General features: G+C 53.3%; 1 protein-coding gene across 1 annotated transcript; it reads left to right on the forward strand.

Moving 5' to 3' along the window:
- Positions 1-6,362: 6,362 nt before the first annotated feature.
- Positions 6,363-9,771, forward strand: ORAI3 (ORAI calcium release-activated calcium modulator 3). Its single transcript, XM_054028713.1, has 2 exons — positions 6,363-7,271; positions 9,216-9,771. Exons 1-2 carry the CDS (start codon positions 7,023-7,025, stop codon positions 9,711-9,713), a joined length of 747 nt encoding a protein of 248 aa, XP_053884688.1. The 5' UTR covers positions 6,363-7,022; the 3' UTR covers positions 9,714-9,771.
- Positions 9,772-15,289: the final 5,518 nt, after the last annotated feature.

The following is a 15,289-nucleotide window of genomic DNA, read 5'->3' on the forward strand; positions in this document are numbered from 1 at the left end:
GCAGCTCACAACCTGGACACTTCTCTCACTGGCCGGCATCACACCCCCATCCCTTCCTGAGGTGGTGTTGCCTTCAGCTGCAGTGCAGGGGCTTGTCTCAACCACCCTCCCCCCTGGAAGCATGTGGCTTCCCCCTACTGCAGAAGAATCAAGGAGACTCTCCCCCTTTCCCTCAGCAGTTCCTGAGACCTTACCCTTTCCCTCGGGAGTCCCAGCATAACACTCCCTCCTGCTGCAGGCAAATACTGTAACCTGAGCGACACGGAAAAAATCATTACCAAGGAGCAGGTCGAAGAGGAGCTGTTCCATCACCCCCACAGTCACAACCCTTTCCAAACCTTCCCACCCCACATGGATTTCAGCTAGTGGTACGAGGAATCTGCTTCCGCCCACCCCACAATCTCTGCCATTTGGCCAGGCAACATACTGGCCTTTGGGACCACACGCTGCTTAACCAGAGAGATCTGGGCCCCTGTATCCCTCTGCCCCAAATACTCCCTGCCATTAATTTTGAGACCCTTAACATGCTCCATGTCTAGTTCTGCAGAGGTTAACCTCACAGAATCAATATGAGAGGTTCCGATTGCCTGGGGGGGTCTGTGTTGAGACAGCAGAACTAACATGAGCTATTGGTCGCCTGCTTCCTCCAGCACAGGGCATTTATTGCTCAGGTGATCAGTGGAATTACACTGCTAGCACCTTCTGGGCTCTTCTGCTTTTCCTAGAGGTTTGGGATAGGAGATACCAGTAGAGGGATGTTTTGGGGTAGGAGAATGTTTAAGCTCCAACCCCCTTCTCTCTTCCCAGGGGTAAAATGGGATCCTCCGGTCCCACCACCCCTCGTTCTGTGGCCTGCCCTCAATAGACGCCCGAGTCTGTTCAAAGGCATCGGTTAAAACAGCCATCTCTTCCACAGACTGGACATTTTTATCCCACAGACACGGCTTCCCCTCAGCCTTACACATGCACAAGATCAAGCAGTCCTTCAAAACTGGCCAGCTCTCTACGCCTCACCCATTTCCCCAACACATCTTTCAGTTTGTTCACATATTCCCCAGTACTCATCGCAATATCCCTCTTAAGAATCCTACATTTAACGCGATACGTTTCAGGGGTAATCTAAAAACTACACAAAACAGTATTTTTAAATTTGCAATAGTCTAAAGCATCTTCAGTAGGCATTCCATTGAATCCGTTTCGCGCTTTATCAGTTCATTTTGCAATCAGGGTAGGAACTCTCTGATCATCGGGGATTTCATGTATGACACACAGGCTCTTGAAGGTGGTCAGATATTCAGCAATATCGTCCTCCTCACTCTGTGTGGGACATAACTGTTCCCACTTGTGGAGTTTTGGAGTGATGGGAGTCGTTGGGGTTGGAGGCCTCTGGTTCTGCTTCTCTAGTAGGTCCAGTTGGTGTTTTCTCTCTTTCTCTTTCTTCTCTCTCTCTTTTTTCTTTTATCTCCAGTTCTTTCAGTTGCAATAATCTCTGGTGGCCCCTCTCCTTTTCTGCAGCCTGCTGCCCAAAACACTCCAACTTCACAATCGCGTCACTGCTTTCACTCAGTTTCCTGTTTTCTGTTCCTACTTCCCTTTCCCAAAATAAGCAAACAGAAAATAACAAAACTGGGACCTCCTCCTGACTGCCCTTAGCCACGGCACTTAAGACTCGCTTAAAGTAACAGGGAGTCTTGTGGCACCTTTAAGACTAACAGATGTTACGTCTGATGAAGTGGGCATTCACCCACGAAAGCTTATGCTCCAATACATCTGTTAGTCTTAAAGGTGCCACAGGACTCTCTGTTGCTTTTTACAGATCCAGACCAACACGGCTACCCCTCTGATACAGTGCTTAAAGGGTGAACTCCACTTGGAGTAACAAGGCGTACATAGACCCTGCTCACTGTGCCACTATGACGTTCCCCTCTGGTGTTATCCGGACCGGGGATCTGCTCGGTCACTCCAATGCTTGACTCTGGGAGCCAGCCTTACCCTGCAACGCTGTGAGAACCCCCACTCCTGGGTTGTTCACGCACAGCCTCTGGCATGTAAACTGCTCCTTGGATTGTGCAACCAAATGACACTAGCCAATATCTCCAGTCCCAGACACAACCCTAGGAACCTCCGTCTTGCAGTGTCCAGTTATGCCCGCTGGACACTGCAATCTTATATGTGTTTGTCAATTTAACAAAGAAATTGATATGTCCCAGGCTTGTTCTCCCAAGGGGGGGTCTCTGACACGCTTCAAACCAAACGCACTGCTTCAGGTAGAACAAACAAACAAATGTATTAATTACAAAAGATGGATTTTAAGGGATTATAAATCAAAGCACAAGAAGTTGGATTTTGTCAAATGAAATAAAAGCAAAACACATTCTAAGCTGATCTTAACACTTTCGGTGTCCTTGCAAACTTAGATGCTTCTCACCACAGGCTGGCTGGTTGCTCTTCAGCCAGGCTCTCCCCTTTGATCAGCGCTTCAGTTGCTTGGTGATTATTTCTGTAGATGGAGGTGGAAGAGAGAGGAAGAGCATATCAAACGTCTCTCACTTTTATCATGTCCTTTCTTCCCTCTTGGCTTTGCCCCCCCCTTCAGAGTCAGGTGAGCATTACCTCATCGCCGTCCCAAACGGACCCAAAGGAAGGGGGGTGACTCACTCAAGAGTCCAATACATCCTTTGTTGCTGCCTAGGCCAGAGTCCTTTGTTCCTGTGAGGCTGGGCTGGGTTTGTCCCATACGTGCCCTGATGAGGTGTGAACTGTCCCTCTGCTCCTGGAGAGTTTTGCCTGGGCTTGTTTTAAGCCATAAGGACACATTTGCAGCCTCATAACAATATACATGAAATTACAGCCTATAACATCACTATAACAACCATGCACAGAGCATACGAACCTTCTGAAGACACCCGACGTGACAGACTTTGCATTGGATACCACACAATCATTGTACAAATATGAACATGGGGGTGCAGGGTGTTCCCCAGAGGTACAGAGCATCACAACCCCCCTCTCTTATATATCCCCCCTACTCTCATCTACCCACCCATCTATCCATCCATCCACCCTCCGTACATACCCACCCCTCCTTATATACCCCCAACTCTCATCTACCCACCCCCTGTACATACCCACCCCCCTCCTTATGTATCCACCCACCTCTCATCTACCCACCCATCCATCCACCCTCCGTACATACCCACCTACCTCCTTATGTACCCACCTACCTCTCATCTATCCACCCACCTATCCATCCATCCACCCTCCGTACTTACCCACCCCCTCCTTATATACCCCCAACTCTCATCTACCTACCCCGTGTACATACCCACCTCCCTCCTTATCTACCCACCCATCTATCCATCCATCCCCCCCATACATACCCACCTACCCCCTTATGTACCCACCCACCTCTCATCTACCCACCCATCTTCCATCCATCCACCTCCTGTACATATCCACCCCCTCCTTATCTACCCACCCACCTATCCATCCATCCACTCCCTGTACATACCCACCCACCACCTAATGTACCCACCCACCTCCCATCTACTCACCCATCTATCCATCCAGTGTTTTTCCCAGGAATTGAAATGGGGGGGGGGGATGTTTGAATTTACATGGTGGGGGGGTCAGGGTCGATGAGGGATGAGACTGTGAGGGTGAAGGTGGGCTGTATGGCACCACAGTAAAAACTGAAAAATGTTTCATGACCATTTTATTAGAACTCATGTTTTAAAATCATCACACAAATTAAAGTTGGCTACTCAAGCCTTCTATGAAGCATGACATCTACATCCTTCTTGGTTTCTTGTTATAATTTTGCACAACTCTGTTAATGAACTTCTTGAAAGCAATGCGTTCATCTTTGGTGGCGTCTCGTGTGTCCGGTACTTCAATTCCTTCAATTGAGATGCTCGTTAGTTCATTCACATGATCAGGCAGAAGGCGACTTCTTTCAGAACCCAAAATTCTATTCAATGATGAAAAAGAACGCTCAGCTGTAGCTGTTGTTCCTGGGAGTAGCAAGAGACGAATTCCTACTTCTTTCATCCCAGGAAACAGAGCCCAGAGATCGGGTCGAGCCACTAGTGATGATAAAAAAGAAGTTGAAGTCAAATCTTCATTCATTCGTCATATGATATTCCACTCTGTGTTCAAATTCTCTGTTCTGTCCTGAGCACATGGCAGCCCCATTGCTGGTAGTGCCTCACTCCACTCAGCTGTCGGCGTTTTATAGGACAGGGATCTGTAAAAGCTCCGCAGAGGTTGAGTAGAATCTAGAAGTTGCTGTTGTAGAGTTTTAAGAATCAAGTCTGTACTTTTTCAGTTGTCTTAACAAACACTTCTTGTCTTCTTCACTTAAGGATTCAGTATAAATGCCTTCATTAGTCAACTTCTGGACTGAAATCTTTGCTTCTCCCAGTACGTTTTCAATGGATAGCTCTCGGATTGATCCAAATGTAGCTTCTATTGCTGGACAAAGATCTCCTACTATTGTAGCAGATGCCTGGATGGCCTTGTGTAATGACCCAAGTGGTTTCAACAGTAGACTTACGAGAGAGAGAGAACGGCAATAGTCTTCTCTGAACATAGTAGCAAAAGGAATCCACCAGCCTCACTACTTAGATCCATCCCATCTTGGTAGATACTTTCCAAAGCCAGTAATAACGGCTGGAGTCATTTTAAGACAACAGCCAAGGATCGCTCAGGAGAAAGCCAGCGGGTTTTCCCAGCTTGGACTAATTTGAACTTCAGTCCCAGGGTATCTTCTATATTTTCCAAGATATTCAGTCTTTTTGGACCCTTGCTGAAAAAAGAATATAAGGAAGACATTAAATTTATAGCTTTTTAAATGCCTTTTGAAGAGTCTGCAGCTCGTACTAGTGCTAGTTGGAGTAGATGGCCTCTGCAGTGTGTATAGGAGAGATTAGGGTTACACTTTTCTCTGAGCTAAGCCTGTACTCCACCATGTCTTCCAGAGAAGTTTGCAGCTCCATCAAATGCACAAGCAGCATCTGTTTGGGGTCCAATAGACAAGCATTTAACTGAAGAAAGATAGTGAGCATTTGCTGGTCTTGTTCGGAACCAGTGTTCAACTTCAGGATGAACAAGTGACAATGCACTTAACATTGGCCTCCAGTTTGTAGTGTGTGGTATCTCTTGCTTAAATAGAAAGTAGGATGCCACAGCCATGTGTGTTCGCATGAACTGCGTTGTGTCTCCAGCATTCTTAAATCCATGATCCTTTTTCAGATACACGTATCTTATCATACACATGCTTTTGAAGTGTGTATTAATGTTTCAATTTCAATCCAAATTTCCAAACAATCACTAAATTGGCAAAACTGCATGTAACTAGTCCACAAAACTGCGGGGGGGGGGGGGGGCGGTGTTGGGGAAATTCGGGTGTGTGTGTGTAGGGAAATCCCTGCATCCATCCACCCCCGTATATACCCACCCACCTCCTTATGTACCCACCCCTCTATCCATCCCCCCCTATCGATAACCCTGCCCCCCACGCAGCCCCTTTATCTCTCCCTCGGACCCTTGGCCGCTGCTGGGTGCGGGGGGGCGCTCGGCGCGGGGGAGGGCGGGGTGTCCCCAGCGGAAGCTCCGCCTCCTCCCGCCCCTCCCCCCTCCGGCGGCCGCTTCCCCTTTAAAAACTCCGCCCGGGACAGGAGCGCCCAGCCCGGCTGCTCCCGCCCCGCCCCGCTCGGCCCTTCCCCCGCCGCGGCTGCCGGAGCCGCGCACCCGCTGCGAGCTCCGCAGGTTCTAGCCCCGCTTCCTCGGGACCCCCGGGCCCTTCCCTCTGCCCCCCCCCCCCGCACTTCCCTCTGCTCCCCCCCCCGGACAGCGCCCCCCCTAGCACTTCCCTCTGCCCCCCCGCACTTCCCTCTGCTCCCCCCCCGGACAGCGCTCCCCCAGCACTTCCCTCTGCCCCCCCGCATTTCCCTCTGCTCCCCCCCCCCGGACAGCGCCCCCCCTAGCACTTCCCTCTGCCCCCCCGCACTTCCCTCTGTTCCCCCCCGGACAGCGCCCCCCCGCACTTCCCTCTTCTCCCCCCTCCTCGGGACAGCGCCCCCCCCCTAGCACTTCCCTCTGCTCCCCCCCCCCGGACAGCGCCCCCCTAGCACTTCCCTCTGCTCCCCCCCCGGACAGCGCCCCCCCCTAGCACTTCCCTCTGCCCCCCCGCACTTCCCTCTGCTCCCCTCCCCCGGACAGCGCCCCCCCCGCACTTCCCCCTTGGGCTTCCCGGGAGAGGGACCCCGCGGGCCCTTTCCTCTGCTCTCCCCCCCCCCCGCACTTTCCTCTGGCCCCCCCCTCGGGACAGCGCCCCCCCCGCACTTTCCTTTGCTCCCCCCTTCGGGACAGCGCCCCCCCCCGGGAAAGCGCCCCACCCCCTGGCACTTCCCCCTTGGGCTTCCCGGGACAGGGACCCCCCAGCCCCCTCCAATCCCGGGTCCCCCCGGCCCCTTCCGGCAGGGACCCCTGGGCCCTTTCCTCTGCTCCCCCCCCCTCCTGGGACAGCGGCCCCCCCCCAGGCACTTCCCCTACTCCTTTCTCTCTGCTTCCTGGTACAGCTCCCTACCCCCACCCCTCCTCTGCCTCTGCCCCCCTCCCAAACTCCCCCCCCACCTTCCCCTTAGACAGCCCCTCCATCCCCTTTCCCTCAGATTCCCTCCCCCCCCCCACACACACACACCCTGGGCTCTCTGGTCGCCCTTCCCCTGTGTGATCCCTGCCCCTGGAGGTCTCTCCCGTCCCATCCCCCCACGGGTTCCCCCTTCCTTGACCAGGACATCCTGGTCCCTCATTTCCCCTCCCCTGCCTGAGGTCTCCCAGCCCCCTGTGCCTTCCCCTGGATACTACCCTCCCCTCATTGGCCCTGGGCGATCTGTGACCTCCCCCGCAGTCTGCCTACCCCCCCATTATCTGCCCCCCCCATTGCACCTCTCTCTCCCCGCCCCCATTGCCTAGGTTTCCCCTCCCCGCCAAGCGGCGGATCTTACCACCCGGTCCCGATGCAGGCCGGCGGGGGTGCCGAGGGGGAGCTGGGAGGCGAGGGGGAGCGGGAGCCCCTGAACCCGGAGGCGGCGGACACACTGGGGGTCTCCCCCACCTACCGGGAGTTTGTGCGGCACAGCTACCTGGAGCTGATGGGTGCCAACCAGCACTCGCTGCACGCCCTCAACTGGCGGCGTCTCTACCTCAGCCGGGCTAAGCTCAAGGCCTCGAGTCGCACCTCAGCCCTGCTCTCCGGCTTCGCCATGGTGAGCGGACCCCAGCGTCCGGGTGCCCAGCACCCACTAGGCCCCACTTCCCTCCCAGAGCTGGGGAGAGAACCCAGGAGTCCTGGCTCCCAGCCCCTCCCTACTCTGACTCCCCTTCCCTCCCCAGAGAGAGAACCCAGGCATCGGGGCACCTAGCCCCCCACTTCACCCTGCTCTAACCACTGGACCCCACTGCCCTCCCACAGCTGGGCATGGAACCCAGGAGTTCTGACTAGTTATAGCAGTGTTGGGGGGGGGGGGGTCAGGGCAGTTAGGAAGCCCCTCTAATCTACATCCCTTACTAGAGTTTAGTACCCAGGGTAGGGCCCAGCCCCAGGGCTGGGGAATAATTCACTGAGGACATGGAGCCAGGACTCCTGGGTTCCATCCCTGGCTCTGGCAGGGGAGTGGGGTCCAGTGGTTAGAGCGGGAGGGGGGGGCAGGAGGACTGTCACACAGGCCCACATCTACCCCTCCTCCTCCAGCTAGCCTGGTAACTGGTAACCTCCTTTCCTTCCCCTCAAGGCCAGAGTTGTGGCCACTGCCCACGTGTTGATTGTGGTTAATTGGCCCCAGGGCAGTGGCATGTGCCAGCGGATGTGACACTGTCTCAAACCTGGCAACAAGATAAGACCTCTCTTCCTGCCCCCCCAGCTCTGCCGGTGCCCCTCACTCCTGACCCACAGTCCCCTGCCAGCCCAGCCCCTCCTCCCCCCCCCCCCGCTTTGCCGGTGCCCCTGATCTTTCCCCTTCAAGGCCCTCCTGTCTCTCTGGGAAGATAATTTTGCTTCCACCCATCCCCAGGCGAAATTCCAGCCCTGGGGATGATCTCACTCCTCTAACCGCAGCAACTGATTAGGATGGAACCTACTGCTGCAGCCTGGGAATGGGGTCTGGAGCCTCTCCCCTCTAGGGGGCACCAGCTCTTATCCAGTCCCCTGGGTGTGGGTGTTGGTTTGTTGGCCCGTTGCTCTGACCCTTTTAATTAGATTGAGGAGGCCTGACTGCCAATTCCCAGCCGTGCCAGCCTGTGCCCAGCCCCCAGTCTGGGAAACACCCGTGCTCCTGATCCCCTCTAGTAGAGGGCAGCGCTGCCCACACAACCCCTCTCCCAGAGTCGGGGATCGAACCCAGGAGTCCTGGCTCCCCAGTCCCGTGTTCTGGCTTCCTAATTACTCCCCTCTTGCCCTGGCGTGGGGTTAGATCAATCTGGAGTTGTGACCGCTCTGGCACTGTGAGGGTTAACTGCCCCCTTCCCTTCTGGGGGCCAGGATGAAGGGCCCAGGATGGCGGATCCCTTCCCCCTCCCCCTGCCCACTGCCCCCCCTCTTGGGCTTAATTCCTGGCAATGTCTTCTTCAGGCCCTCTGGCGCTGCCCCATGAATGTGACCCCACCTCTTCTCCCTGGCCCTGCTTTGCCCAGTGCCCCTGAGCTGGGCCAGGCTCTGAGACCCACTTTGTGCGCCCTGCCAAGCCCCCCACTCTCCGCAGCACTCCGAGCCCCCCCACCCCACCCCTGCCACAAGGGTTAAACGCAAGCTTTATTATGCTGCCCTCCTGCCTCGGTTCCCCTGTCTGAGACTGCCTTAAACACTAAACACCGTGACTGAGCTGTCAGAGCTGGGGAAATATTTGGTGTTTGCTGAGCCCGCCCTGCACCCCAGAGCAGCTGGGAAAGGAATTTGGATCCAGCTGTGATGTGTTAAAGGAGTGGGGGAGGGGACACAGGGCCTTTCCCCTCTAGGGGCGCTGGCTTGGATCTGGGCCCAGGGTGGGGACTGGCTGGCTCAGGGGATGGGGAATGGGACCTGGGGCCTTTCCCCTCTAGGGGGCGCTGGCTCTGATCTGGGCCCAGGGTGAGGACTGGCTGGCTCAGGGGGGTGGGGAATGGGACCTCACACGAGCCAGGAGTGGGGCTGACGGTGTCTCCGGCGCCCCCTGCAGGTGGCGATGGTGGAGGTGCAGCTGGAGGACTATGACTACCCGCCGGGGCTGCTGATCGCCTTCAGTGCCTGCACGACGGTGCTGGTGGCCGTGCACCTCTTTGCCCTCATGGTCAGCACCTGCATCCTGCCTAACATCGAGGCCGTCAGCAACATCCACAACCTCAACTCGGTCAACGAGTCGCCCCACGAGCGCATGCACCGCTACATCGAGCTGGCCTGGGGCTTCTCCACCGCCCTGGGCATCTTCCTCTTCCTCACCGAGGTGGTGCTCATCTGCTGGGTCAAGTTCATGCCCGTGGCTGGCGGCGGCTGGGACGCCGCCGTGGCCTCCACCGTCATCATGGTGCCGGTGGGGGTGGTGTTCGTGGTGTTCGCCCTCCACTTCTACCGCTCGCTGGTGAGCCACAAGACCGACCGGCATCAGCAGGAGCTGGAGGAACTCAGCAAGATTAAGTACCAGCTGGACGGAGAGGCTACCGCGGTGCAAACTGTGTGAGGCCGGATCCGGCTCCTGACCGCAGGGGGTGCCTGGAGCTGGCCGGTTCCCCCGGCTGCCCCGGGGATGGCCAGAAGATGTTGGCGGCTCCCCCGAGTGGAGGCTGCTTGAACCGGACAGGAGAGACAGCTGCTGGCTGGGGACTAATCCACAGCTGGGGTCGTTCCCAGCCGTCTCCTCCTCCTGCCTCTGCTGCTTTTGGGCTGGGTTTTCCGTCCCTCGCCACCCCAGCCGTGGGGGAAGTGGGGCTGGTTTGTCCGGCCTGACCAGGCACTGCCCAGGAGAACCGCTCCCCGTCCCCTCTCCTTCTCGGCCATGCTTCCCCTGCTGAGGCTGTGGTAATGACGCCCAGCCGGCGGCTCGTCCTGGGGGGTGGGGGGTGCTGTGTGGGGCACACAGGTACAGATCGGGGGAAAGTGTAGACACAGATACGGCCAAGCTGGGGTCTGCAGTGGGGCATACGCACAGATCTGGGGCTCAGCCACCATTCGGGTACAGCAGTCCCGGAGCTGGGGTAGATGGGGTGTGGTGGGGGTTATTCTCAGCCATGTTGCCTCAGCGCTGCCCCCTAGTGGTCGATCTCGGCATCGACGGCCTCTCCAGCCTTTGGCGGCTATGGGAGCGGGGTGCTTGTCCCTGGGCTGAGAGCCAGTCAACTCATGTCCTACCAACCCCCCAGCCCTGTCCTGGAGGGCAAGGCCCCGTGTCCCTCTAAGCCAGCCAGTCCCTCTCCCCGGGGCTGGATTGGCACCAGTGCCCTGTGTCCTCTTCCCCACTGGTCATTAATGACTGACTAGCTGATATAGCGACCTTTGCTCTCTAACTACGGTCAGAGCTCCACTGCAGAGAACAAAACAGTAGCTAGCATTAATGTAGGCCCTCTGATAATATGGTCCATACCCTGTCCCAGCAGAGGACAACACCCCTTGCTAAACCAAAACAAAAGCCAGTTCTGTAGGACCTATAATGTCTTGTGCTTGGCTTCTATCAAGCAGGAACAGGTACTTAAGCAGAGCAAAACAGACTATATTTTTGTAGGACCTACGATATGTGGCATTGATTGCGGATGGGAGGGGAGCCCATCTTGCTTGCCGAATCAGTGTTTTTGGTAGGACCTGTAATAATGTGGTGTTGCAGGTCCAGCCAGCTGCTTAACTGAAACAGCCAGCCAGTGGTCTTTTTTTTTTTTTTGGGGGGGGTAGGGCCTATAATATGTTGTCACACATTCAGCCAATGTGCAGGCAAGTAGCTTAATGGAAACAAACTGCCAGTGCTTAGTTGTAGGGCCTATAATATTGTGTACTCTGCCCTGCAGGGTGGCGAGCAGAAATGTGTGGTTTAGCTGGAAGGACAGAACCTTTTGCAAGAGAGCCAGAGACATTATTAACATCTGCAGAGCAATTCACAGCCATACTGCAGTGCCTTATAATCACCAGCAGCCTGGTGCTTGGAGGGGAGTGGGGTCTAGTGGTCAGAGCAGGGGGGTGCCTGGCCCCTCTGATGCCGACAGTTCGATCCTGCACCAAGGATTGTGGCTGGCTCCAGCCCCCTGGGGTCTGCTGGTGGATTTTCTGGTCTTTTTGTGCCTGTCATTTTTTTTGCAGTTTGTAAATAAACGATTGTCTTTGGCAAAGGGCCCGGCTGGGGACAGTTATTTGCAGGGGCAGCCCTGGGCGATTGTAGATGCAGGTGGTTCTCTGGTGGCAAAGCGATCTCTGACTAACAGCTGGACGCAGATGCATGGTCCCGACTCCCTCCACGAGAGGGGCTGGGAGCCAGGACTCCTGGGTTCTCTCTCTGGCTCTAGGATGGGGGTGGGGGTTATTGGGTTCTCGCAGGGGGAGCCCACATCTCCCCCACCCCACCCCAGGCTGAGCCCTGAGTTGGGACAGACTCTGTTGATGCCCCCTGTCCCCGATTCAGAATAAACATTTACCCTGCCTGGAAGCAAACACTGCTGGCCAAAGAGGGAGCGGGGAAGCTGGGCCCAGGGCCAGAGCAAGAGGGGAGCCTGGGAAATGGAGCCTGAAGGGCCAGGCTGCCTCTGCCACAGGCTGCAGTGAGTCTGGCATAGGATAGGAGTGGATGTTGCCATCCCAGCCTCGCCCAGCAGGGGGCATGTGGGGAGCAGGGCAGGAGTACTGGCGGTGGGGGGTGTTCCTAGCTACTCCAGGCCCAGCCTTTCCCAGCAAGGGGGTGTTGGTGAGACTCAGGGAGGGGCAGGTTTAGGGTGTGTGCCTGGTTTTAGGGACGCCATGAACCGAAACCCCCAGGGCTGAACTCAGGTCTGGACTAGTCAGGGGTGGAGAAAATGAATTAATAGCTGTTCAGTGTGAAACTTTAGCTGGGGAATGGGATGCGGGCCCTTTCCCTTGTAGGGGGCCACAGCTCCCATCTGGCCCCAGGGCAGGGGACTGGTTGGCTCCAGGGGGTGAGGAATGGGCACGGGGCCTTTCCCCTCTAGGGGATGCCAGCTCCCATCCTAGCCTCTGGCTGGGAACCAGCTGGCTCAGGGCCAGAGGTAACCCCAAAGGACAGAAAAGTTTGTAGGTAGCAAGCTAGTTTTAAGCTACGTCTGAAATATCTGGGTGACTGCTGCCCTCTGGTGGGGGAAGTGAGCCATTTACACCAGGGGATTGTCGAGGTGACCTGCAACAAGGAAAATCAAATGCAGTGTTGCTATTAGTTATTTCTACTTCATCTCATTCTCTGTCGCGCCATGTTTCCTACGGGCCCTGACTGAGGTCAGGATCCCTGTCCCAGAGAGCTCGTGTTCTAAATAGATCAAGGTAGGATCATTCTTCCCACTTCAGATGGGGAAGCTGAGGCCCAGAGAGATTCAGTGATTGGCTCAAAGTCCCCGAGGGAGGCTGTGGTGGAGATGCATAGAACCTAGCTGTCCAGACTCTGTCTGGTGTCTTCACCACAAGAATGACCGTCACAATGGGTTTGTGTAGGGTGACCAGATGTCCTGATTTTATAGAGACAGTCCTGATATTTGGGGCTTTTTCTTATACAGGCGCCTATTAGAATATCAGGGTTGGAAGGGACCTCAGAAGGTCACCTAGTCCAACCTCCTGCTCAAAGCAGGGCCAATCCGCAGACTTTTTTTTACCCCAGTTCCCTAAATGGCCCCCTCAAGGACTGAACTCACAACCCTGGGGTTATCAGGCCAGTGCTCAAACCACTGAGCTATCCCCCCACCCTTGTCCTGATTTTTTGCATTTGCTATCTGGTCACCCTATGTTTGTCTTTTTTTTTTTTTTTTTTCTGCTTTCCTCTGCATACATAAGCCCTGAAGGAGTTTTGTAATTCATGTCACTTTAGTCTTGGAACAAACAATACTTTGCCTATGTCTGTTGGCTGGGAGTCTCCTAGGAGTCCCCAGAGAGGTGGATCAGGGCTGTCACAGCCTTAAATTGAAACCATGTTGGGTATTTCACATAACAAACTTTTCTCACCAGTGGTTGGCAGGTGTTTGAGTTAAATAGGGAGATTAGTAAAGGACAAAGACCACTAAGTGGCCTTTATTGCTACACCAGGGTCAGGGGCTGGTTAGGAGGGTCACTTTTGTTAATAAGCAGGCATGGCCTTCTCCATCTATGCTCCATCCACCTTTATGTGGTAACAAGACTCATTTTTACATGTCCTGCCCCCCAGCAGATTCAACTACATTGGGGTGGGACATCTGTGGGTGCTATCTGCTTATTGTCCCTGTGCAATGTTAATATGCCCATTGGTGGCAGATCTTGGGTACAATGGGTTTATTACCCCACCCGCTAAATAAAGATGGGCAGGACTCAGAATGTGGCTTGCTGGTGGGTGTCAAGGGAGACTGGTATAACATGTACATTAAGGAGGAGACTAGCTGGGGGCACCTCAAACATCTTGCATTCATCACTGTGTTTACTCCTTGTGGCAATGCTACAACAGGTGTGTGCATTGAGGACAGTAGATTCAACACTTGTGAAAACTACATATGGAAATATATTGAACCATTTGTAATCAAAGGCCTCCTCCTCCTCTAAATGTGAATGGCTGGGGCTGATTTAAAAAAACAGGGAGAATCTGTGGTAATTAATTGTTTTGAAAGTACTTCCAGCTATCAAAAGATAGGTCAGAGGATGCAAAATTGGTCCCGGAGGGCACAAGATAGGTCTCAGGAGGTTGTAATTGAGCCTATGGAAGAGCACTAGCAGATTCAACAGACTGCCTCTTCTCCTCAAGTACATGACAAAAATCAGCCTTGATGAATTAGCATTTTATTTGGGGGGTCTCATGAGATTTTGGATGGTTTTATTAATTACTTAGATTTATTTCAATTTATTGACCTTTTCCACAATGAAGAAAATGCTGAAGGTGAGTCACTTTTTTTTATTGCCTTCCTTAGGGGAAAGGGATGGATTAGCTGTGTAGATTCCACACAATTTACCCATGGCCTAAAAAAAAAAAAAGTTATTGAAGTAGTAGTTGAATTTCTGCTCTCTGATGTTGTTTAACTTAATTAATTTATTTAATGGTTTTTCTACCCTGTGACGAAAGTGCTGGCAGCAGATGAGAGAGTCGTTTTTTCCTGTTCTTCCTCTCATCTCTACTTGGCTCCAGCTGTAGTTGGCTTTAACAGGTTCGGCATAACCCTTAAAATTAAATCATTATATTATGTTAATTCAGGAGCTGATTCCTCTCCTACTCGTAATCTTTTAAAGGGAGGAAGTTATTTATTTGAATGTATCGTAATTTGTTGCACCCCGTGGCAAAAGTGCGGTAGCCCAATCAATCCCCTAGGATTCCTCCTAGCCATTGGAACTCGCTGTGATTTCTCCTGTGCAGATTCAATCCTGTGATATCCAATTACTCCCTTTTAAATAATAATATATAATCAGTGGACTCATTTGCCTCCCTCTGATTCTGCTCTAGCATTGTAATTCGTTACTTTAATATATTTAAATTTCTTCTATTTCATAGTGAAAGTGCAAGGTATGAATAACCGACTCCCTTTTCCCACCCTCCCTTCTATGGAACTAGCTGACATTTTGCCAAAGCAGATTAAATACTTGAACCTCCCATTTCTTTCCGCACAAATAATATGGTGATTTTTTTGGAGGATGGGGTCACTTTCGTCCTATTGGCTCTGTTCTTAGGGTATAAATAATTATGTAAAATTAATCAAATTTATTTAATCATATGACGAAAGTGCGGGGCACAAATAAACTACTACGTTTCCCCTCCCTTCCTTGGTACTAAATACAATTTCGCCAAAGCAGATACTATCTCTCAATCTCCTATTTCCCCAATATAAAATGATATGATATATTGGGGATTTCATTCCTTTATTGGCTTTCCTACAATTGTGTAATAAATTATTTAAATATATTCCGTCCCTTAGCGAAAGTGCAGAGTTTGAATAATTCCTCTTTCCTTTCCGAGGAACAAGCTATGATGTCACCAAAGTAGATTCAATCCTGCCTCTCCCATTCTCCCCCTATAAAAGTATTATGAGCCGATGTGGGAGTGGGACAGGGCTCATTTGCCTCCTGGTGGCTTTTCTATGTTGCTGTAATTAAATACTTAGATTT

Source organism: Malaclemys terrapin, chromosome 4 (genome assembly GCF_027887155.1).
Source record: "Malaclemys terrapin pileata isolate rMalTer1 chromosome 4, rMalTer1.hap1, whole genome shotgun sequence".
In the NCBI taxonomy this organism is placed as follows: domain Eukaryota; kingdom Metazoa; phylum Chordata; order Testudines; family Emydidae; genus Malaclemys; species Malaclemys terrapin.

Excerpts from the sequence above, each read along its gene's own strand:
- ORAI3 (XM_054028713.1), top strand. The coding sequence starts at position 7,023 with ATGCAGGCCGGCGGGGGTGCCGAGGGGGAGCTGGGAGGCGAGGGGGAG. Across the intron at positions 7,272-9,215 it reads TGCTCTCCGGCTTCGCCATG|GTGGCGATGGTGGAGGTGCA; the intron begins GTGAGCGGACCC and ends CGCCCCCTGCAG.